The 21,894-nt window shown below is 53.7% G+C and overlaps 8 protein-coding genes across 8 annotated transcripts; 3 read left to right on the plus strand and 5 right to left on the minus strand.

Moving 5' to 3' along the window:
- Positions 1-1,233: 1,233 nt before the first annotated feature.
- On the plus strand, positions 1,234-2,822 carry AYL99_02984 (hypothetical protein; the record flags this gene model as incomplete). The annotated part of the gene is made up of 2 exons (XM_018834500.1): positions 1,234-1,282; positions 1,336-2,822. 2 exons carry the CDS (start codon positions 1,234-1,236, stop codon positions 2,820-2,822), a joined length of 1,536 nt encoding a protein of 511 aa, XP_018697124.1.
- Positions 2,823-3,395: 573 nt separating this feature from the next.
- AYL99_02985 (hypothetical protein) lies at positions 3,396-5,696 on the plus strand (the record flags this gene model as incomplete). The annotated part of the gene is made up of 3 exons (XM_018834501.1): positions 3,396-4,474; positions 4,539-4,822; positions 4,879-5,696. The coding sequence occupies 3 exons, from the start codon at positions 3,396-3,398 to the stop codon at positions 5,694-5,696; spliced, it is 2,181 nt and encodes a 726-aa protein (XP_018697125.1).
- Positions 5,697-5,837: 141 nt separating this feature from the next.
- AYL99_02986 (hypothetical protein) lies at positions 5,838-6,344 on the minus strand (the record flags this gene model as incomplete). The annotated part of the gene is made up of 2 exons (XM_018834502.1): positions 5,838-6,081; positions 6,145-6,344. 2 exons carry the CDS (start codon positions 6,342-6,344, stop codon positions 5,838-5,840), a joined length of 444 nt encoding a protein of 147 aa, XP_018697126.1.
- A 1,222-nt stretch (positions 6,345-7,566) lies between these two features.
- AYL99_02987 (hypothetical protein) lies at positions 7,567-8,032 on the minus strand (the record flags this gene model as incomplete). Its single annotated transcript, XM_018834503.1, has 2 exons — positions 7,567-7,877; positions 7,969-8,032. The coding sequence occupies 2 exons, from the start codon at positions 8,030-8,032 to the stop codon at positions 7,567-7,569; spliced, it is 375 nt and encodes a 124-aa protein (XP_018697127.1).
- Positions 8,033-10,425: 2,393 nt separating this feature from the next.
- On the minus strand, positions 10,426-12,370 carry AYL99_02988 (hypothetical protein; the record flags this gene model as incomplete). Its single annotated transcript, XM_018834504.1, has 3 exons — positions 10,426-12,040; positions 12,101-12,124; positions 12,195-12,370. The coding sequence occupies 3 exons, from the start codon at positions 12,368-12,370 to the stop codon at positions 10,426-10,428; spliced, it is 1,815 nt and encodes a 604-aa protein (XP_018697128.1).
- Positions 12,371-13,555: 1,185 nt separating this feature from the next.
- AYL99_02989 (hypothetical protein) lies at positions 13,556-15,927 on the minus strand (the record flags this gene model as incomplete). Its single annotated transcript, XM_018834505.1, has 6 exons — positions 13,556-13,646; positions 13,700-13,905; positions 13,955-15,422; positions 15,469-15,707; positions 15,756-15,807; positions 15,860-15,927. The coding sequence occupies 6 exons, from the start codon at positions 15,925-15,927 to the stop codon at positions 13,556-13,558; spliced, it is 2,124 nt and encodes a 707-aa protein (XP_018697129.1).
- Positions 15,928-16,832: 905 nt separating this feature from the next.
- Positions 16,833-17,663, plus strand: AYL99_02990 (hypothetical protein; the record flags this gene model as incomplete). The annotated part of the gene is made up of 1 exon (XM_018834506.1): positions 16,833-17,663. One exon carries the CDS (start codon positions 16,833-16,835, stop codon positions 17,661-17,663), a length of 831 nt encoding a protein of 276 aa, XP_018697130.1.
- A 1,534-nt stretch (positions 17,664-19,197) lies between these two features.
- AYL99_02991 (hypothetical protein) lies at positions 19,198-20,217 on the minus strand (the record flags this gene model as incomplete). Its single annotated transcript, XM_018834507.1, has 1 exon — positions 19,198-20,217. The coding sequence occupies one exon, from the start codon at positions 20,215-20,217 to the stop codon at positions 19,198-19,200; it is 1,020 nt and encodes a 339-aa protein (XP_018697131.1).
- Between the last annotated feature and the right edge of the window lie 1,677 nt (positions 20,218-21,894).

The following is a 21,894-nucleotide window of genomic DNA, read 5'->3' on the forward strand; positions in this document are numbered from 1 at the left end:
AGGCTCACTCCATAAATGTGGAGCATTTATCTCCCTGCTACTGTTTTTGGAGATGTGAAGACCTGGAACTCGTATGCTGTGCTTTCAATAAAATTGCTGGTCAACTTTACAGTATTGTTACACATAGCTTTCCCCAGGGAAATATGCAGTTCAGCCGCACGCAAATCGCCGATCTGAGGCTGGCTGAATGTAATTGCGCTGTACCTCAGCTTCGAAGAGACAGTGTTGATTCAGTCCTTGACATGTGCGAGCATTTGATTCCTTTCGTAGGAATTTGCCGAACGTTGGCCATCGATAGATCTCTTGATAGCTGACGAGGACTTTCTGCTAATATGTGTCAAGTATGTCCTTTCAGCTCAACGCTTGGTCAGTGGCATCGGGAGAGGGTGCAACGCCCACGCTACCTTTGGCAGGAGAAAGGCACGAAAAATGTGCTCTTGAGAAGCATAACGGTCGTAGCGCAGTAGGCTGGAGACGCTCTTTCCAGGCGAGGGCCGCACTCAAACAAATGGTCCTCGCAAAGCCGTAAATCAGGACAGAGCCATACATATGGCAGGAGACCAGATCTAGGAGCATTGATCAGCTACTTGGGGAGCTACCAGCATGCTCATGCCCTCTGTGTCCATGGCAATGCTGTGCCTGTTCGATAAGAGAGCTCATACTGCGGCACCGTTGATGGAAGCAACCACTCTTCTGAGGCGTCCGGTCGGTCGTTGAGTTCTAGAAATCAGAGGGTTCTTGCACCCGAGTGAACAACAATGGTAATCATATGTTGTAGAAAGGCTTCCTAAAGCTTGAAACAAGCAGTGTCAGCCGTCCGTCCCCCCCGAGAAATCATCACTGGCTTAATGCTTTCCCGTAGGGCCGCGGATATTATGTAATCCAACAGCAACCAGGCGGCGTCATTTTTTCCCTAAAGCGGGGCGGACTGCACCTGAAGTTTTGTTTCCGCATAGGTATTCCTTGGATTCGTGGAAAATCACTGCTTTTGGGAGGACTGACGGCTCCCAAGAGACTCGCCGCAATTGCACATGATCTGAATCCCATCTCCGAGAGTCCCAGCCGCCAAGATGATGCACCCGGCGCGTCAGGCGTATGTGGAGGAGGAGCGTCAGGTAAGAGACTCTCCGCCACAAAGCATACTATTCTGTGTCTCATTATTTACATTTGCCTCCAAGGCTCTATCTGCCCCCGCGATGCATCAAGAGGCGGAGACACGCAAGACTGACGGAAATGGCTGAGACGCAGGACACCGAGATGGGCGTGGATCTAGCAAGCATTCGTAAGTATTGCGTACTCAGTGCTCTCAAATACCTGGACTCACTTTTCTGCCAGCTGTCGATCGAAATTATGACCTCCCTACCGGCGCGGGGGGTGTTGCGCCCGAAAAAGCATCTGCGATTCTCTCCCAATTCGACCGGAAACGGAGGCTGGCCATGCTGGCTGTCCCCACGGACGACGGAAAAGTCAGGGCACGTCTGCGCGAACTCGGAGAACCTATCACATTTTTTGGAGAAGACGCCGCTGACCGACGAGCCCGCCTGCGGGAGCTGTTGTTGGATAAAGAGGATGCAGCTGGTCCGGATGGAGCTGCCGTCGACGTCCAAATGCAAGAAGCAGAGGAAGATGCCGATCAAGAAGAAGAATTCTACACCGAGGGTCTACCAGAACTGCTCGAAGCGAGAAGAGAAATAGCTCGGTTTTCACTACCAAGGGCAAAGGCGCGGATACAACGGCTGAGAGAAGACTCTACCATTCCGCTGCGCACACATATTAAGCATCGCAAGGAAATCAAAGAGAAGTTACAAGGCTTTGAACTGTTCGGCACGCAGATTGCTGGAGAGCGGCCGGTCAGCATCACTCGGTTTTCTCCCAATGGCGAGATAATTGCCGCCGGCAACTGGGGTGGTGGCATCAAATTGCTCGATGTGCCCAACCTAGACGAAAAGGTGACCCTCAGAGGCCACACGGGCATTGTTGGTGGACTTGCCTGGTATCCTGGTGCAACACTACAGGAATCCAACGTGTCTCCAGATTCCCTGAATATTGCAAGTGGTGCTGGTGGGCAAGGCGGAGAAAGTGACATACATCTGTGGTCTTTGAACAAGGAGACACCGATTGGCACTTTGCAGGGACATACCGATCGTGTTTGCAGGGTCGAATTTCATCCCTCTGGAAAATATCTTGCATCAGCTTCATTCGACACGACCTGGCGTTTATGGGATGTGGAGACTACAACGGAGCTTCTTTTACAAGAGGGTCATTCGAGACAAGTCTTCGCTGTCAGCTTCAACACCGACGGCTCTTTACTGGCGAGTGGAGGATTTGATAGCATCGGGAGAATCTGGGATCTTAGGACAGGGCGAACGGTCATGATCTTGGAAGGCCATATCCGCGAGATCTTCTGCCTGGACTGGGGCATTGACGGGTACCGCGTCCTATCAGGCTCTGGTGACGGCTGGGTCAAGTGCTGGGATCTTCGTCAAGTGCGCAGTGTGGGGGGTATTGGTGCGCATAATGGCAACGTCTCCGACCTGAAATGGTTCAAAGGCCTCGACGGCGACAAGTCATCCCTGGTGGAGAGCAGTGGCGTCAGACAGGAGCACAATCCTCGAAAAGCTGGCACATTCTTTGTGACGAGTGGCTTTGACAAGAACGTCAACATCTATTCGGCGGATGATTGGTCGTTTGTGAAGCAGCTCAGTGGACATGCCGGCAACGTCCTCAGTGTCGATATTACGAATGATGCCAAGTGGATTGCCAGCAGTGGTCACGACAGAACTGTCAAGCTCTGGGGTCGTGATGATGGCCAAGGCATATGAAGTCTCTCTGCCGTGGAGCATGAATAAATATGCAGCAAGGACGCAACGACCATGCACGTGAAGAAGAAGTCCCAATAGACTAGGGCCCCCCAAGTGACTGCTGGGTAGTGCACCAACTCCTTTAGTTGTATCAATACTACAGAGTCCTACAGACAATGTTATAGACCAGCGACGAGGCTGCACAAAGTCTCCATGATCAATGACTCACCACAACCTCTGCGCACGGTGATTGGTTCACACTCCGACTCGGACCCAACTTCCCGCCGGCTCCGAAGTAGCTGCTTAACAGCGAGCCGTAAAAACCTTATTCCGGTCCAGCAGATGCCTCATTTCGTATCTGATTTCTAATTGTGCCATGGCTGCTGCTGTCCTTCCTTATCCCTTGTGTGTTTCTCACTCCGACTTCTCTCTGGGCATATGCTATTCAAAGGGAAATTGTTTATTGTGGGTACCTTGCTCTCCCCGCGAGCCATGTCAGCCTAGTCAAGAATTCAGTTTGTAATCAGGGGGACTGCCTTAAGTTGTTAGGCGGGTCTGGTATGACGGGTTCCTCAACAGGCACACATCGACACCATGTCGCCAGAGAGACCTCTTCCCCTGGAAAGCCTATTGCCATTCAAGCAGACTCGCTCTCCCGAAACACGTGCTATTCTTCAAGAGACTCAGTTTCAAGAGTCGAACAGCCACAGTCAATCTCCAGACAGCCTGGAAGAAGATGAAGCCTCAGGCAACGAAAAGCCCAAGCGGCAAAAACGGTCACGTGCATGCATTGCGTGTCGAAACATGAAAATCAGATGTCTCCCGGTCGAAGGACAGGAGGCCTGTAATGCATGCTCCAAGGTCAATCGAGAATGTATCATGCCAGGTCCTCCGCGGAAACGACAGAAAACGGTCCACAAGGTCGCCGAGTTGGAGAAGAAAATCAATGCCTTGACCGACGCTTTGCTGGCCAAACAGCAGACGGCAGATGGCAATAAGCCCGACGATGAATCGCCTCCCAAAGACGTCCCTGCTCTGGGGAGCTCGGAACCAACCAAAACTGATGACACAGGCAGTCCCAACCTAGACTCGTACCAGCAGAACTTTTTGGACAGACCATTCCCTTCGACCGCCCAACCGGAATTTCAGAGAGGCTGTAACCCGGTAAATGTCGAAGCTATTGCTAAGGACGACTACGTGGATGTCATTGATCGTGGTGACTTGAGTATGGAGAGCGCGGCGGCAATGTTCAACCACTGGAGGAAGGAGATGTGCGCTTCTTGCCCACATGTCGTCTTCCCCCCCGACACAGACCCGAACGAACTTCGAAAGACCCGACCTATAACGTTTCTAGCCATTTTAGCACTGGCAAGCCCTATTGTGCAGCCGTCGGCCCAGGCAGCACTTACCATTGAAACCAATAGGCAGATTGCAGAACGGGTGCTCTTCCACGGTGATAAGTCATTGGACATGGTCCAGGCCATGCTGCTGAACTCTCAGTACTATGTACGGCCGCGGACAGCGAGGGATCTTGCTTTTAATCAAAACATCCAGTCCGCGATCATCATGTCTCTAGAATTAGGAATAGGCAAGAGGTCAAAGCTGAAAAGGACTCCGGCCGAAGAACTTGAGCTGGCCCGTACGTGGCTAGCCTGCTATCAGACCAACATCAGGTAGGTTTGCTAACTCTTCTACCTCTCGTGACTTGGATGGTACTGATTTGTGTGCACAACACAGCGTCACCACTATCCTTCGTCTCCCGGCTCTAATCAGGTTTAGCCCGCGCGTCGAAGAGTGCCTGGAGATCCTCAAAACCAGCCCATATGCGGCCCCAACCGACAAATGGCTGTGTGACATGGCGCACCTGGCGCGTATTGCGGAGGAAGTGGCAGCAGCTTTCAATATGGACGACCCAGGTGCCGATCTGAACTTTACAGAGCCACGGGTGCAATATCAGTTGAAGTGTTTTCAGAGGCAATTGCAACAGTGGGAGAAGAACGTCGATCCTTCGGTGGACAAACGTAAGTCTCAATCATTCTGTTCTTATTGTGGAGAACGCGGGCTGAAATTCGCGAAGGACTTGTTCAACACCAGGCAGCATGTCTCAACTTGTATATCCACGAGATCGCCGTCCACTACGACCACAATGTCGATGACTTCCGACCCGGAGTGGCTCCTTTAGAGCTGCGACGAGTGCCCGACTTTATGACTTCTGCTCATGTTGGAGCCTTCTCGACTCTCCTAGAGAGCAGTCACCGAGTGCTTGACACATACCTCTCGCTCGAAGTCGAGTGTGCTCGAAATCTGAACAATCTCTACATTGTCTGGAATGCATATGCCGTTGTGGTGCTGATCAAACTTCACTGGATCTTCAGCTCATCAGATTCCAAACTTGGCGCGGATATTGTACCTGATCTGAAGACCGGGTATTATTTGGATGCTGTTCTCAGTCGACTGGGCGAAGTGTCCGCGGGCGGCACGAGTCCTTGCGCCGAGGCGTTTGGATTTGTCTTCATGAAGCTCAAAATCTGGCATATGCATCGATCTGGCCAACTCTCTGATGACGAACAATGCCCAGATGGCCAGACACGACAGCAGCGAGCATCTAGCATCCTGCGGCAAAATCCCGCGGACATCATTTCCGCTGCTAAAATGATGCAGTGTCCTGGGCCTGGAAACGCCACCACCCTACCAGCGACGAGACCTTATACCCCGGCTCTCCTTCCAGGGGGAGCTTGGTCGAGCGTGGACAAGTTCGGTGCTAATTTGAATGCCGCCTATGACGCTGCCAGCTACGGAAACACCAACTGGGACCAGTTCAACTTCAGTACAGAAGAATTGGACATGTTTGATATATACATGAACAACAGCGGATGGATGGGGTATCTGCTTTAGGGCGGGTCTTCCGAAGCTCACATACAAGCAATGACCAGCCGTCCAGACTCCGTCTCAACATCAATTTTCACCGCTGCCACCAAAAGATTGGATGTTCCCGCGAGGTAGACAGCAAAAGCAACAAAATTCTTTGCAAAGACCTCAACTCCAACCAATAACTCCCTCTCCCAGAAGCTTTCTCCTCCGACCATCCACTATCGATACTGTTCGTCCCACGACACCATCTCCGCCGACACCGAGATTGAGCCTCACGTCACCCGTTCTTGAACCGCTGACGGTGTCGACAAAGAACGAATACAATACGGGGTTGGACGGGTCATATTCGTCTTCCGAATCTGAGTCGGCACCGAATTGTGACGATGTCGTTATGGGTTGCCCGTATTTGCTGAGGGAGATTGTCAGACACAGAAATGCAGTACAGCAGGGACGGGGATGGCGTTGGACGTACTGTATTCTCACGTACAAGATCTCGCCCGGTCCACCAAGGTCTGACCAGTGACCTGCACATTGGAGGGTGGTTGTGGTCGCTCCTGGCGCCCGATTTGACAGTTTCAGGCGTCCTTGAAACGAAGACTGCGGGTTTGAGTGGATGATGGCGATCAGGTCGCCGGATTCGGGGGCCGGAGGAAGATGGGAGTCGCCACACATGACTTTTCTTGCTGTCGGGGTTCAAAATAAATGGGCTGTTCGTCACGATTCACTGACTGTACGAGTATGAGAAGGCGAATTACAAGTTGTGATGGGAATATCTCAAGGCTACAAGATGGGCAGACGACCAAGCACTTCTCTTCTCATATATACCCTTGCCACCGAGACCTCGTTTACGAGGAATATCTGCTCACGATCTCCAATCAATCAATCAATCAATCCAATCCAATTCCATTCCAACTCACTCACACGCGGCCAAAGTAGCAACGTTGAGCAAGATATCAGTCGCCACTCTCGTCCCAGCCTCGTCCCCATCTTGTTTCGCAGGGTGCATTGGGTGTATACGCCCTCGCGCGTTTGAGGGAGGTGAGCAGGTTTTTTGGTTGTTGTCATGTTGTGGCTAGGCGCGGAATGGGGTGTGAGGGGAGGGAAATGAGGCTGAAGGGAGATTGATTGATTATTCGTGAGCAGGTTTTTCTTTGGTTGGGGCTCTAAATTTAAATTGGGAGGCTGAAGTCCAGAGCCGAAGGGGGCGGTGCCTCCGATATTGTTACTTACAGTACATACTGTACCGGGTACGAACAATGCGGGTCGTTAGGTGCCTTGGCACCCGTAGGGAGCCTCTCTGGCCTTGCCGCGCCCCGAAGCTCGGGGGCAGCCCTACGCCGTTCTTATTCCTAGGTGCGACCTCGTCAGCCTTGCCCTCTGTCTGATGTTGGTCGGCCCATCCCCAGATCTGAACGAAGCCCTCAAGTCTCCCTTATTGTTTTGCACACACAAACAAGGATGGACTTTGATGGGAATAAAAGTGCATTGACTCCGTAGCCATCTATCTCTTCTTTGATGATCCCGACAGTGCGTTCCGTTGCCTGTTCTTAGGGGCACACGTTGCTATCTGACTGGGGATTAATGGATAGTAGCAGAGCTGTATCTATGAACTTGGTTTGGATGTTGTCTTTTAAGATGGCAAAGGAACGAAATCACTTTGCTACTGACGCCCCTACGCGAATTCTCGAACGCAATGTAATAGTAACCACGACAGCACCCATCGTGGCGTGGCTCCCGAATGCTTGTATCGCCACAGTTGACACCCCGTCGACATCTGCCAGACAGTAAAATCCACCAGTTCCCGTTAGAAAAGCCCTTCTTACAATACACTACTTCACCAGCAGCAGAGCGTCATGGCTCGCCCCAAGACGCACCACCTTCCTCAACAAGCTCCTCAGTCCATGGCCACCGCCAAAGCCCCGGCGACCACGCCCAGCACTAAGACCCAGGTCCGGAGATAATTGTGCCACTGCCAGCGCTTGATGGCCTCCGCAACGGTCATCTTTCGGTCCCGGTCGATGCTGCGTTTCTCGTCGAACGCGTACGTCAACGCCATCTCGCCGCCGCCAGGACCGGCCAGCCGATCGGCTTTGCGGGACAGGGCGCCGTTGGTGCGACGCAGAAAGGTCAATGCGTAAGGCACGCCCGATGCACTCGCCGAGGCGGCGAGGATGTACAGGTAGCGCAGCAGGGATCCGGCAGGGGCTGTATGGGTGAATGAATGACCCCCCAGATCAGCAACTTCAGGACAGACTCAATGGCTCCGGTGAAGGTTGGAAGGGACCTCAAAACCTACCGTGGTATGCCAGGTAACCGAACGACAAGCCATTGATCAGGCACATGGGCCGAGAAATCTGCATGTTTGCCAGACGTGTCAGAAGAGAACACTATTCAAACTCGGGACGTTGAGAGGAGCGGTGCAGTCAACCACTGACATGGAACCCCATGAGATACTGGTACCGCCACTCCCGGGCGGCCAGGGCATCTGGAGCAAACAGGATCGCTGGCACGGCCGCATGCGAAAGAGCCCAGGTGTATCCTGCATCAGACGACAGAATGGGTCAGCCTCATTCGTTATATCCCAAACGGACCGAGCAGGACTTGCAAATGCACTCGCACCCAAGGGAAAAAGAGGGCCGAGGAACGAAGGAAGGGAGAAAGGAGTGAAGGAGGGTGGTCAGAAACAACCTGCAAATATGCCTGACGAGGCCAGTCCGAAGACCTTTGCGAGCACGAAAATGTCCATCGTGCCGTGCGTGTGTCCAACCAGTTGGGAATCTGTTCCTTATTCTTTTTATACACACTGGACCGAGTTGATATTTCCTCACTCTCTCTCTCACGCAGCCTCCCCCCGTTCCAGCAAGAAACAAACCAAGCACGGGAGCAGGATCAACAGAGAGTGGCCAGGCCAGTTCAATTCCAACACATTCGATATTCGTTTGAACAAAAAGACCACACCACAAGCCAGCCAGAACACACACGAGAAAAAAGGAAAGGAGCAAACAAACAAACCACCCCCATCGGCTTCGGGACTATTATTTAATTATAATCCCAGGGCCTGCACAGGCGACGCGCCCTCGCGGACCCGGATAGGGCGTCAGATCAGCGCTAGTCGGAGCCAGCTCGCTCGCCCGGGACGAGTGGACGCAGATAGGCACCATGCGTATACTGTATAACCACTAGCTAGCGGTGGTGGTTAGGCGAGACGGCAGGGCCCTTTCCATGGCCCCGTGCTCCTTCTTCCACTAGCCCTGACTGAATGCCAGATGGGACAACGAGCAAACTCACACTCAGTCCCCAATTATTACATATGTTGGTGTACGGGAGCATGGTATCTCCAGAACTCAAAGGATGGGGGGATAAGCATAACCCATTGCTGCAGATATTAGATACTTGGTTTGGCGAAGACGGAAGTAAAACCCCTGATCGTTGGAGTGAAAAGATGAAGCCCGCCTCGCGCAAGATAGATCCGTGTTCTGTCTGGTGTACTGTACGAGGGCGGTCGCTTCGTATCGACGTCGTTATCCGGGGTGGATGGGTGGAACTGGTCTGTTCACAGTCCACCGGGAGCATGACGATGTTGCGCGCCTATCATCGTCCGTCCAGCTTCTGCAGCCTCCTCCACCACTACTACCCTGGGTACCGAGAACTCGTGAGTACTGTACTACTGTAGGTAGGCGCGTGGTCGCCAGCCTGGTGACCCGCCCGTCCGCCAGTCCGCGCGCAAGAAAGAACCAACTCTGGCCTTTGACTTTTGGTTTTGGAGCTGAGCTGAGCTGGACTGCTTGCTGTGGATTCGTAAGTACACTATATACAAGGTACAGAGGGTGACCTACCTACATACTTCAGGAGCACGAGGGACCATGTATTCGGTATTCGGGACGAAGTTACATTTCCACCCTTGATAGTTGGACCTAGGACATCGAGTGCTGTTTCTTCTACACATAGCTAATACTATATCAGCACTTCTTACCTATTCGGGCCATCTGGTCCTGTTATTACTACTTAACTTAATCACCTAGGTAGTTGGTTAGTTATCCAATCCATTCCGTCTCGACCACGGACTGGGGCTGGTGTTTTGTACCGACAACTCGACGACCCCCGGACTAGCTATCTACATAAGCACTGCAGCAGCAGCGACGGCGGCGCACTGAATTTCCCTTTCTTGTCGTTCCCGCCCTCAAACAAGCAAACAAACACCCACCCATCCATCCATTCATCCATCCACCCATCGTCCGAGTCAGTGTAATTCAGAAGAGACGGGAAATCGTCTCAATCTTACTTGATTCGCCCTTGTTCTGGGACCAGATTCGACAAAGCATCACGCGAGGTGCGGCGCACGATCGGACCTCACCTCGAACCGCGCACAATACAGACCTCCTTGTCGGGAGTAGATGAGTGTCAGAATGACAACTCGGATGCGATGAGATGATGATGGATAGTTTGCTCGCTTCATTTATTGGGAGTCTAGTCTGTCTGGCTGCCTGGAGCTAATTAACATGGCGTGGTGTCATGTTCTCGAAACCATGTGCTTCCTGTTCTATGTGCAGTGTTTGTACTTTTGTTCTATCTCCAAAGCATACCTGAGCCTTGCTTGCTTGCTTGCTTGCTAGTTGCATTCGAAACTCGATGTCTTATGAGGCAACCTGGCAGGGTGTATCTATGACACAGAGACCTACCTCTCTCTCTACACCCTGAAATAGATGTCCCCATAACTCCCAGAGCAGGCAGTCGGTCAGTCAGTCACCGACAGTCACCACCGTATCCTCCGCCTCCACCTCTGCAGCCGGGTCTCGCTAGTTACTCGGGCCTGAGCTTCTCGTTCGTCAGGCTTGGCCACATTCCCCGCCAGGTTGTGCTTGTCGCTCAATTGCAGATTGGGCAGGAACCAGACCATAACCATCGGCACCGCAGACGCCACCAACGCGGCGATGGTCATGTAGCGCAGGATGTCGGAGTACGCGAGGTTGATGGCGTTGCGGTCTCCCGTGTCTGGTGAAGAAGAAGAAGAAGACGACGACGACGACGCTGCCGCCGCCGTGATGGAGTCGTAGACGCGCTCGATCGCCGCCGCCTGGGACGCCGTGCCGGTTCCCATCCAGAAGCGCAGCCGCGCCTTGAACAGGCTGGTGTAGATGGTCCCTGCGACGGCGGCGCCCGCGCTGTTGCCTAGGTAGATGCACAACAGCTCGAGGGCGGTGGCGTGGGCGAGGTCGGCTCGCGGGACGACGACCTGGGCGACGACAATGACCACGGTGCCGACGGCGCCGCTGCCGGCGCCTTGCACGACCTGCATGGCGATGATATCGGCCAGCGAGTTGTCGGCGCCTCGGAGCCGTAGCATGATCCCGTACCCGACCAGCCGCACCACGACCCCCAGCAGCAGCAGCCACTTGTACCGCCGCGTCCGGTACATCAGGAACCCCGTGCCCAGCCCCGTCGCCACCTGCACGCACCCGGCCGTGTAGGTCAGGAACGTGGCGTCGCGGGGCGCCAGGGAGTGCACCACCGTCGCCCACGCGTACAGGTACGTGTGCGTCACGCTGTAGGCGAACGCGTCCAGCAGCCCGATCACCAGCGCCAGCGCCAGCGAGATGTTCTGGAACAGTCGCGGCGGCAGGGCCGGCTTGGTTGCGACGCGGCACTCGTAGTAGACTAGCACACACAGGCACACCACGCCCATGGCGATCAGCGTCGGAACCCAGGGGGCACGCCAGCTCCCGTTCGCGTTCCCCGCCAGCGCAATCGGCAGCAGGAGCATCCCGCAGCCGCCGCTGAGCAGCAGCATGCCGCCGAGGTCGATCTGGGTCGCGAACCCCTTGATGGAAGTCCTCCGCCGCATCCTGCCGCCTGCCCGCTCCACACGGCGTTGAAACCAAACTAAGGGAGCGATGACGCTTAGCGAGCACACGGGCATGATGATGGCGAGCATGCCGATGCCCCAACGCCAGCCGATGGTGGCCAGGGCGCTGTCGACGATGAACGCCGAGCACCACGGGATGACCATAAAGGGCAGGCTGACGAGGGCGTTGGCGAGCCCGCGCCACCGCGACGACGTGATGTCCGCCACGATGATCTGGTTGAGGATCTGCATGCCCGTCTGGCCGACGCTGTAGACGATGTAGCCGCCCGTGTACTGCCCGAACCCGCGGGCGGACGCGCAGAGGATGTACGACACGACGTAGCAGACGATCACCACCGCGTATGTCTCGGCGCGTCCCATGACGTCCGAGACCTTGGCCAGCGGAGGCTTGAGCACGGCGCTGACGATGGTGCCGACCGTCGTCAACGCCCCCAGCAGGGCGATCTCGCCAAAGTCCGAAGCCGCGTAGTTTTGGTAGTTGTAGATGGTGGTGTAGTCGAGCTCACTGCGATGGGATGTGTCAGCAGGGATGAGATGCCCTTTCGGGCGTGCTAGTTGTACTTACAAAATAGTCCACATCAGAGCGATGCTGTATAACGGTGCATCTGTCAGCGTCCACAACCATTGATATTGAGGTTGAGGTCCAAGGCGAGACATACCCCGTCCACATCCACCATCTCCCATGCGTGCCCCAGGCGGCATTCAGGATCTTCTGGTGCTCGCCTTCCTCTTGCTCCGATTCGGACCTCACGCTATCTTGCGTCGACTCGTTCTTCTCTTCATCCCCGACGGTAGATTCATTGCTTGGCGTTGACGTGCTGTCCGGGGATGACATGACTTGGGCGGACGTGCGGCGTGAGGGAAACACTTGGAAGAGGAACCCAAAGGGGCAGAGAGCAGGAACGACAAGCAGTCAAATAAAACAGACAGGGGAGGACATAGGGAGTGAACAGGAAATAAAATCAAACCCAGCGGCGGAGCTTCAAGAAGAACAATTCAGCCTTCCAGGGCCGATCAAATCAATCAGTGGTGCTCACCTACAACCAACTGAAGCTGAAAAGTCCCTCACCGAGTGCCAACAGCATGATCAGCGCGCGAAATTCTCGACATCTGGTCGCTAGCACACGATGAGGAGGCCCAAGCCCGCTGACCAAGACGCGCACTCGTGGGGCCAGTCGCTGCAGATGTCAGGGAGACAGACATAATGGACCGACAATCCACGAGAACAGCGATGTCGGCAAGCACTTTTGTTGTGGTCGGGCTCCTTGGTTGCAGTATACAAATCCGCTGTGGGTTCGCCAGGTCACCAAAAAGGGGAGTCAGAGGATGGGGAGCCCACCGAAAGTCATGTTGGATAATCTGATCAGATAATTTTCATCTAATCAAGATAAGATGATCATGAAGAATTTTTTTGCATCGTCCTGTTGATCAGTCTTGGAAGAGGCAGGCAGTGTTGGGGGCATCCACCGTCCCCAGACAAAATGTGCAGTTGAGCATTGGCATTTCATCATCCGTTACAGTAGGCCGAGTCTGCAGTGGGCCACCAAGTCTCCGAAAAGAGGATCGGTCCATCGATCGATCCTTCCGGAGAGAATGAAACACCAGCGTCGGACGAGACACGGGAAACACGGCGGGAGAGCATGGTGTGGCGGCGGTACAAGGGAGTAACTGGACGTGCAGATACGTCTCTCTATTATTCATGTATTCCGACTTCGCGCGACGACATTATATGTGTCCTGAGGCGGACGAGATGGACAAAGAGGAGAAGGGATGAGGCACGAAGAATGCAAGCGCCGAGAAGTCGATCAGATTGCTTGTCGATCCACAAACTCCGCAAAATGACGCCATTACAAGGCTCGTCTGTCTCTGGTGGTAACATTTCTCAGCAGACGTAGCATCCATCTTGCGTGATGTTGGAGAGTGGTTCACGGTCAACCTCAAGAACTATGCTAGAGGGTCTAGTAGTTGAACTGTCTCTTTGTTCTTTGTCGTTCGTTTTCGCCAGACGAAGCGTTGTCGCTCACGTGCTCGACTTGCTGATGCCCGAGTAGTGGTTGATCCATGCAAAAATCTCTCGGTGCCAAACGAGGCTGTTCTCGCGGTTGGTGACCCTAAAACACATTGTCAGCCAGACATGTAAGTTTGCCAGCATTGAAGACCCTACCAATGGTTCTCATCTGGGAAGCTCAGAAACTTGCTCGGGACGCCCCTCTCCTGCAACAGGTTGAAGAGTGTGATCCCTTCGGCGATGGGCAGTCTGTAATCCAGCTCATTGTGCACCACAAAGTGTGGCGTCGCCCAGTTGTCGATATGGTCCATTGGATTCCACTCATCGTAATTGTGTCGGTTGGCCCAAAGTGTGCCGTTCATCTACCTCACGGTTAGCCACAGTCTCTATAGGGTCGGCTGTCACGCATACATCATGTTGCATAAACCACAGCTCGTCAGTCGAGTAGGAACCTGCCGTATTGACCATGCCATCATGCGTGACAAGAGCCTTGAATCTTCTGCCCAGGTCATGGCCTTGGATCCAGTTCGTCATGTAGCCGCCGAACGAGGCCCCAGCTTCGATCCCGTTCTCGGTGTCAATGTAGTCATATGTGCTGTTGACGTGCTCCCATACGGCAACGAGATCTTCATACGGGAAACTACCCCAGTTTCCCTGAATGGCATTCTGAAAAGCCATCCCCCAGCCCGTGCTTCCGGTCGGGTTCGGTGCCACTACAACGTAGCCTTGATCCGCCCACACCTTGAAATTCCACCCGGAGCTCCAAGTGTTGTAGTATCCCCCTTGTGGGCCGCCATGCACAAGGAATGCCAGTGGGTATTTCTTGCTGGGATCAAAGCCTTCGGGGTAGATCACCCAGCTCTGAACCCGAGTGAAACTGCCCATGGTGTAGAATTCAGACACGTCTTTCGGACCGAGGCCTGCGAGCTCGGGGTCAACTTGGTTTGACCGGAAGAGATCGGCAACCAGCCTTCCCCTGGGACTAATAATGTAGAAGTCACGGGAAGACCAAATCTTGGAGTCCGACACAAGGAGGTTGCCATTGGGCAGCGCGTAAAACGATCCAACAGTACCGGCATTGGTGATGTTGGTGGGTTTAAAATCTGCTCCAGCCGTAAGAGGAACCTGGAACAAGCGTACGTTACCCAGATCAGGTGCCACAACGAAAAGGGAAGTGCCATTGGCAGACCATCTGAGCTGGTCAGGAGTACTGTCCCAGTTCTCTGCGAGGTTGGTGATGTTGAAATTGCTGGTATTGACACTAGCGACGTAGATCTTATTCTTGTCGCTCTCGTACGAGATGCCGTCCATCTGGAAATATGCAATTTTGGTACCATCTGGGGAGAATAACGGGTTTGCCGACGCCCCTTTGGCGTTCGGAGGCGTTGTCTCTCCAGAAAAAGCATTAATCGGCACAGCCGAGGAGGAGCCATTGTGGGGGACGAGGTAAATCTGGGAGGATGTGTAGTTTGACAGCGGCAGGTCAATGTTCTTGGTCAAGAAAGCGACCGTGGATCCATCTGGGGTGATATCGTAGTCGCCGGAACCACCGAAAGGCTGAACTGGACTCTCAGCACGAGTCACATTGGAAAGGCCTGCCACAAGGTTCTTCAAGCTTCCTCGCAGTGAGTACCTATTTCCTCCGGTCAGCGTACCAGCAAAGACAGCGTATTTCCTCTCCGTAAGCCAAGTGTCCCAATGACGAACATAGATGCTAGTGTAGATTCTTGCGGTGCTTAGTGGCTTCTCGGCCAAGACTTCGTTATAAGCTGTCCCGTTTGGCCACGCCAGACAGTTCAAGAGGAAATTGACGTCCCCAGTCGGGGTTACAACTGCCTTAAGCCCAGAGTATGGGGCGGGAAGCGATGCGATCAGATACCTGCGAAAGTCAATCTAGCTCTTATCCTATATCAAAGTGAACTCACGCTTCATCTATGGCATTGACGTCGCCGGCATACAGGCTGATGCCACCATTATTTTCTTTGTTGGTTTTATTGATGTAGAAGATGCTCGTATCAGTCTGTCCGACCCAGACAATCTCCGAGATATCGGACCCATTGTAGAGCAGAGAGGTTTCGCCTGTGGTCAGATTCATTAACTGCCACACCGTCTCTGCATTGTGCGTCTCCCATGAATAGGAAGTTGCACTAAAAACACCTAGTTCCTGTCGGACAGGCGTCAGCTATGTGTTCCCCTCTCATGATCGACGTACTCCTGAAGGATTTGGGGCCAATGGGCTGCGTCGCGGCGCAGCGAGTATTTGCCTGGGAGGAGTGTCAGGAAATTCCAATGGATGAGCCGGAAAGTTGGACTGACTCCGGCGTAATGGATAAAACAAATGGCAGAACAGCTACTGCTGTCGCCACAGTTCGTGGGATAAACATTTCCAGTCTCGTCTCCGTGGACGAACGTTGATACGCTGTGCTTATTCTCGAGTGCGAAAGGGTTGGACTGATTGCCCGGTGGAACAGAGGTTACCATTCGACAAGTGTATCAACCCGTTCCATTCACTCTCCTGTCGCATTTACCTCAGTAGAGAGCCTTGTTACATACGGCGGGTATCGATAATACCTAGGTTGCTCAACAAGCTGGTCACCCAACAAGGAAGAGAGTTATATCATATGTTGAACAGAACTTGATTGAGGGTGGTGAGCCTTGAACCTGTCCACGGCAGATCTTTGGAACACAACACCTTTCTGATATATATGGAGCAAAGCTTTATATGGAGGCCTTGCCAGCATCTGACCCGGAAATTTAAGTTTGGCTGTCAATAGCGAGTTTGCTGAGCAAGTATAGCCCGTCGTAAATACCAAACTTTTGAACGGTACCAAGAACTCAAGAAGCCTTCCGGATTGCCCTAGCTTCCGTCTGAGAATCTTGTGGCGCAGAACAGAGTCGCACTGTGTCCTCGTCAGTCCAGATTGTGCCTCCATTGGTGAAACGCGAGATCTGATGCGATCTTGCAGCACAATCTGTACTCGACGGGCAAACATCCATTATCACAAATGGCGATGGGGCGGGAGTTTCCGGCTGGCGTTAAGCGGGTTTCTGGGAACGGCAACCCCGGAGCACAGCAATGCTTCATTGGAAATCTCCGGGGTGGCTGAGATGAGATACAGATACAGTGGACATGGGAGAGAAGCTTGAAGGTAGCCTCCGTCGAGGCTGAAGACGATCTCTATGCCAAGACCCTTGCACGTGCTCTCACGTGATGGCATACTTCTCTTCTCCTTTTTTCTTGTCATCAGCTTCATCGTAAGAGCAGAATTGTAAATGGCATGTTGCTCTGATGTCGCTCTCCCAGTCGGATGTGACGGACATCAACAGCCTCTCGCGCTTCCTATCATGCCCGCAAGTCTCCTCGCTTTACAGCTGTCCCGCGGTTGATGTCATTGCCTTGTGCGGCAACGCGATCCTGTCCATTGCCGATCATGTCTTCTCAGCGTTGGAAGCGCGCCCAGATCTCGCCAAAGTCCTCGTTATCACCGGCGGAATCGGACATTCTACTCGGTTCCTCTATGAAGCTGTTCGAGCCCACGGCAAGTACCGTCGTCTGGCCGATAGGATTGATGGACTCCCCGAGGCTGCCGTTTTTGAGCTGATCCTCACGGAGTATTACCCCAAACTCGCGGAACAAACCCAGTCGGGCCAAATGCAATGCATTATTGAACCCAATTCGACGAACTGTGGAGCCAATGCCATCGAGACGCGCCGAATGCTAGAGTTACACTCAGTCCCTACACCCAGATCTTGTATCGTTGTTCAGGATCCTACAATGTCGCTACGCACCCTCGCCGCCTTTCAGCTAGCTTACCAAGACGTCGAGCCTTGTCCGGAATTTCTCGCCTGTCCAACTTTCATCCCTGTGGTCTCTCGTGACGAAGATGGCACTATACACATCAGGGCAGACGACAATCACTCAACCTCAAATATAGAGTCTGCAGGCCTTTGGGAGAGCAATCGTTTCTTTGACCTATTGATGGGGGAAATCCCCCGGATACGGGACGACGAGAATGGGTATGGCCCGAAAGGAAAAGGCTTCATTGTTCACGTTGATATTCCAGAAGAAGTGGAGGCTGCATGGGAGCGGCTCAGAAACGTATTGCTCTTCAAACGGTGAAAATGCTGGATTGAGGCATCACTTGGCTACAGACTGGCAGCAGCTTCGTGACCTCCGCTCAAGCCCATGGAAATCTGCGTTGAGAACAGGCATCCGGCCTTCCTGAGCAGACCAACTGGCCTGGTCCGACCGTCGACATGCAGTGTTGTGTCCTTCAGGTGGCTGAACGTTGCAACATAATCCGTCGTCGCTGCATCGTATCGAAATCAGAGTCTGCCACCGACCCACACGCTTGCCGCTGACATTCCCGATCTCAAACTTCGTCCCACCAGCTCGGGTTGCCTCGTCCGCTTTGCCCTTCGTACTTCTGCCGGCGGTGAGAAGCACAGTCTTTGGTCTGTCCGGCCACGGTGCGGTGTCTGTGGCCCTTGCACGGTTTGTTCTTTTTCGCATGGCTGCAGAGATTGTCCTTGGTGACCATGGCGCCTTTACAGCCTGCATTCGGACAGTGATGGTGGATTCGGATGGTTTCGCACATGTTGAGGTTGAGCAAGTTGGTGTGAGGGCTGCGACTGCGGCTTGAGTTGTTGCCACACGAGGGAGGCGTCAGTTGGGCTCGAGGTTTTGCTGTAATCGAGACGGTGGAGGTTGGGGGATCTGGAAAAGGATCAAAGGACAATCGTGGTCATTTATGTCTTTTACGATCGAACACTCGTGCACCTGTCATGACCGCCATTGTGATGTTTGCCTCAGTCCAGCTGAAGGCGGACTTCCGCCACAGTTGTCGTTGGCAGAGCCGCAACGTCTGTACAGACACGAGCTTCGGGGAGGGGGTTGGTTTCCCCCTCCAAATTTCCGTCGCCCGCCTCTTCTTCTCGGTTTCGTAAGAAGACGTTGTGGGTGACACGAACCAGACTTTTCAAATTGTGGGCAGCGGGTGTTTGCTTCCTCTCGTTTCGGCCACAGACCACAAGAGCAAACTCGGTAACGGATCGTGTTGGGGCGGTGAGGGGAGCCAGTCAAGTCACATTGGCTGGGAGAATGGATATGCACAAAGTACAAACCCTGTGGTCCAACCAAGGTTCCAAGGTGTGTGAGGAACTATTCTCCGTGCGTGTTTGTCCTGGCCAGGTACGAGCTGCTACATCATCATCCCTGCTGGCGCCGATTGCAAAAACAACAAAAAACAGGAATCCGAAGTTTCAGGATTCATAATCATATCTCATTTCGTCATCTCATAAAAAGCGACAATTACATGGGCGGTTGTAACAGCATAGAAACAAGGGTATCTGCATGCGGAAGAACAAGCATTAAAAGGGAAGCCGCACAGAATCTCCCAGGCAATTCGTCAAATGACCCCCTCTCTTTCCATCATCTTGTCTCCTCTCTGGCCACGCGCCTCTTTCCTCCTCGCCACGGGAACGCAGACGGAACAGAGGGGTCGGTCAAGTACAGGAATATGCAAGGAAGAATTCCGAGCACTGGAGTTGTCAAGACGGTTCTGGGCGACGATCGAAATGATCACAAGTCTCCACCAATGGGTCAAGAAAGTGTGGAAGGGAACACTGTGCCTGGCCAACCTCTCCACCTTTAGTTATGAAACGCCCACGTCGATCCTCGCACAGTTGGCGATGGTTGATCGCACTCGTTGGTGAAACTTGCCATTTGCAGCAGTGTCGTACAGTTCGCTAATCTGCCGGGGTAACATGCCGACGCGGCTGATTCGATCCCTGACAGCCTCTTTGGCAGGGCCCAAGGCGTTGGCGATCCCATCCGCCCCGATCCGGAGATTGTAGCAGATGAGCTTGTCGTGCTTGACGCTGGGGTAGCTCTCGGAGGAGGCGGCCACCGAAAACTTCAGCTTGGAATTGGCGAAGGCAATGGCCGCGGATGGCGTGAAGCAGTACTGTTCCAGGACTTCGGCTTGAATGGCTGACATGTCGGGCTCGGGCTCGGGTTCTGAGTCCCAGCAGGGAGAAGAACACAAGCTCGACGGCGGCGAGATCGGTGACGAACTGCCGCTGGAGATCGACCCTCGGGGAGAGCCACGCGGCGACCGGGGTGACCTAGGCGAGCGTGGTGTGCGAGGGGAAGGAGGCGCATTCATGTCGGCGTCGAGCCCGTCAAACGCGAGCGCCAAGGTTCGGAAATGCGATGATGAGCAAGCGTCCAGAGTTCGGGCGTAGAAGCGGGTCTCCATGGCCTTGAGCCGGGGCAGACTGCCTACGCAGATGTCGACGAGATTGATGTGGTCCTTGAGGATGGCATCGGCATCGGTGCTGTCGCCAAAATCCACCGCAATGTGCGTCAACGACGATTTGATCAGGGGGTGGATATCCACATCGGACAAGAATGCCAGGGCGTCTGCTGAGGACCGGAACACCAAGGCGTTAAGACTGTAAAACAACGTGATGGCCTCTGACCGGATCAGGTGGCAGGTGTCCAAGAACCCACGAGGATCGTCTTTGGAGGGCCGCGATGGGCGGAGTCGTCGTTGCGACGGACACCTCAGCTTCAGCGGTTTCGGCTGTTGGAAAGCGAATTTATAGATGAGATTCCTGACCTCGGGAGGAAGATTCAGAAGCGTGGATGACATGTCTGGAGAAGACGCCATGGTTTGTCGTCCTCGTTGTTGCTATTTGCCGTTACGGTTGTCGTTTCAGTTTCCAAAGAAGTGTGTCTGTCTGGGTTCAACCCGTTGAACCGATGCTGAGAGAAGGTGAGAAGATAAAAAAGAGCTAACGACGTTTTTGGCCGTTGAAAGGGGGGTAGTATTCAGGGCGAGGACCGGTCTCTCTGGGCTACAACAATAAACAAATGTCGTCGAGAAATAATTGAATCCACCAGGGTCTGCTATCGGGTTTGGTGGCGGTTTTTGGGGCGCGCCTCGTTCTCTGGACTGGGCGGCTCAATTATTGATCGAACAAGGCGGAGGGAGGCAGAGGCAAGAGGCAGCCCGGGGCCAAATGTGTACAGGGCTACTAAATTAAGAGTCGAGTCGATCCCGCAATCTCGTCAGTGAGCATTGAAGCGAAAACGTGTGTGTACTCGGGGCAAGAAGACAACAGGCGGCGTGCTGTCCACCACCATGAAAATCCGGGGAAGTTCGAAGAGTAGATAAAAAACGATAGTTGGGTTTTTTCTTTTCCAAGCTTAGATAGGAAGAGTTGAAAGCGAGAGTATGTCCAGGAGAGAGGAGTCGACGTGGTGGAGAGGAGGAGCAGCAGCAATTTCGAGCGAGAGACTCAGGCTGAGGCCGGGCAGATGATGGTGATTGTCGAAAAAAAGGGAGAGGTTGGTGGCCTCTCGCGTACTCGGCACGTTCTTTTACATGAGACAACCTTCTGTCGATGGTGACGCTTGTTGGAGTGGAGGTTGCCGTCGGTACTAGTGCTGGGGTGGTTGGTGACACGATTGCTGGCTCTCTCTCCGACTCTCACCGGGCAAGAGGGCTGGCAGATTGGGGCGTCTGGCATTGATTGTTGGTTTCTCGATAGAATTTTTTGGTTTGATTGACATGGGACCTGGCATGGCGCAATGTCTCAGTTTAGCCCCTTGTACCGTGGCCTCGTACCAGGAGAGAGGAGGCCAGGAGGCAGGGCAAAAATCAGGGCTATAGCAGGTTTAGCCCCCGGGAAATTGGATTAAAGGTACCTGCGCAGTGGAGACCGGGGTGGCTACGGAGTATGAGCCAATGGCGGTGCTGGAAGAGCGGAGCCTCAGGAGCATGGGACGCGCTGAGTGGTGGATGGCGTCGGGGGCTTGAGCGCTAAGGACTACTAGCGGCTCTTAGCGAAGATATTAATATCCGGCTGCTAATGCACGCCACAAGGCACTGCTCCACTGCCAGCCAATCATTCGCGGATCCCGGCTATCCACCCCAGCCACGGCCTTGCCAGCAATCCTGATCCGGCCACTCTGAGTCTCCTCTGTTCCTCTTCCTCGAGCTTCCGCTGGATCCCCTGTCCGTTGACTGTGCTTCGGACTCTCGAGCTACTGCTACGTCACTCGTGACCACATTCCGATAAGATACGCACGATAGACCCTTGGTCACACCGCGAACCGGGGAGATCCAGATTCCTAAAGTGTGATTGTCCGTTCGCACATCATCCGATGGTGGATGGCGGTGATACTCGCGATGGCTTTCTGGAGATACAGTATTTTATGCACGAGGCACTTCGAGAAATGCCTGGGCTCCGGACTCATACCCTCACAATAATGGGAAACATGTCATGCCATCGCCATCACCAGCGGAGCCCTCTTCCCTCCTCCATCTCAAAGATTCGCGTTC

The sequence above is a fragment of the Fonsecaea erecta genome (genome assembly GCF_001651985.1).
Source record: "Fonsecaea erecta strain CBS 125763 chromosome Unknown Scaff2, whole genome shotgun sequence".
Lineage (NCBI taxonomy): Eukaryota > Fungi > Ascomycota > Eurotiomycetes > Chaetothyriales > Herpotrichiellaceae > Fonsecaea > Fonsecaea erecta.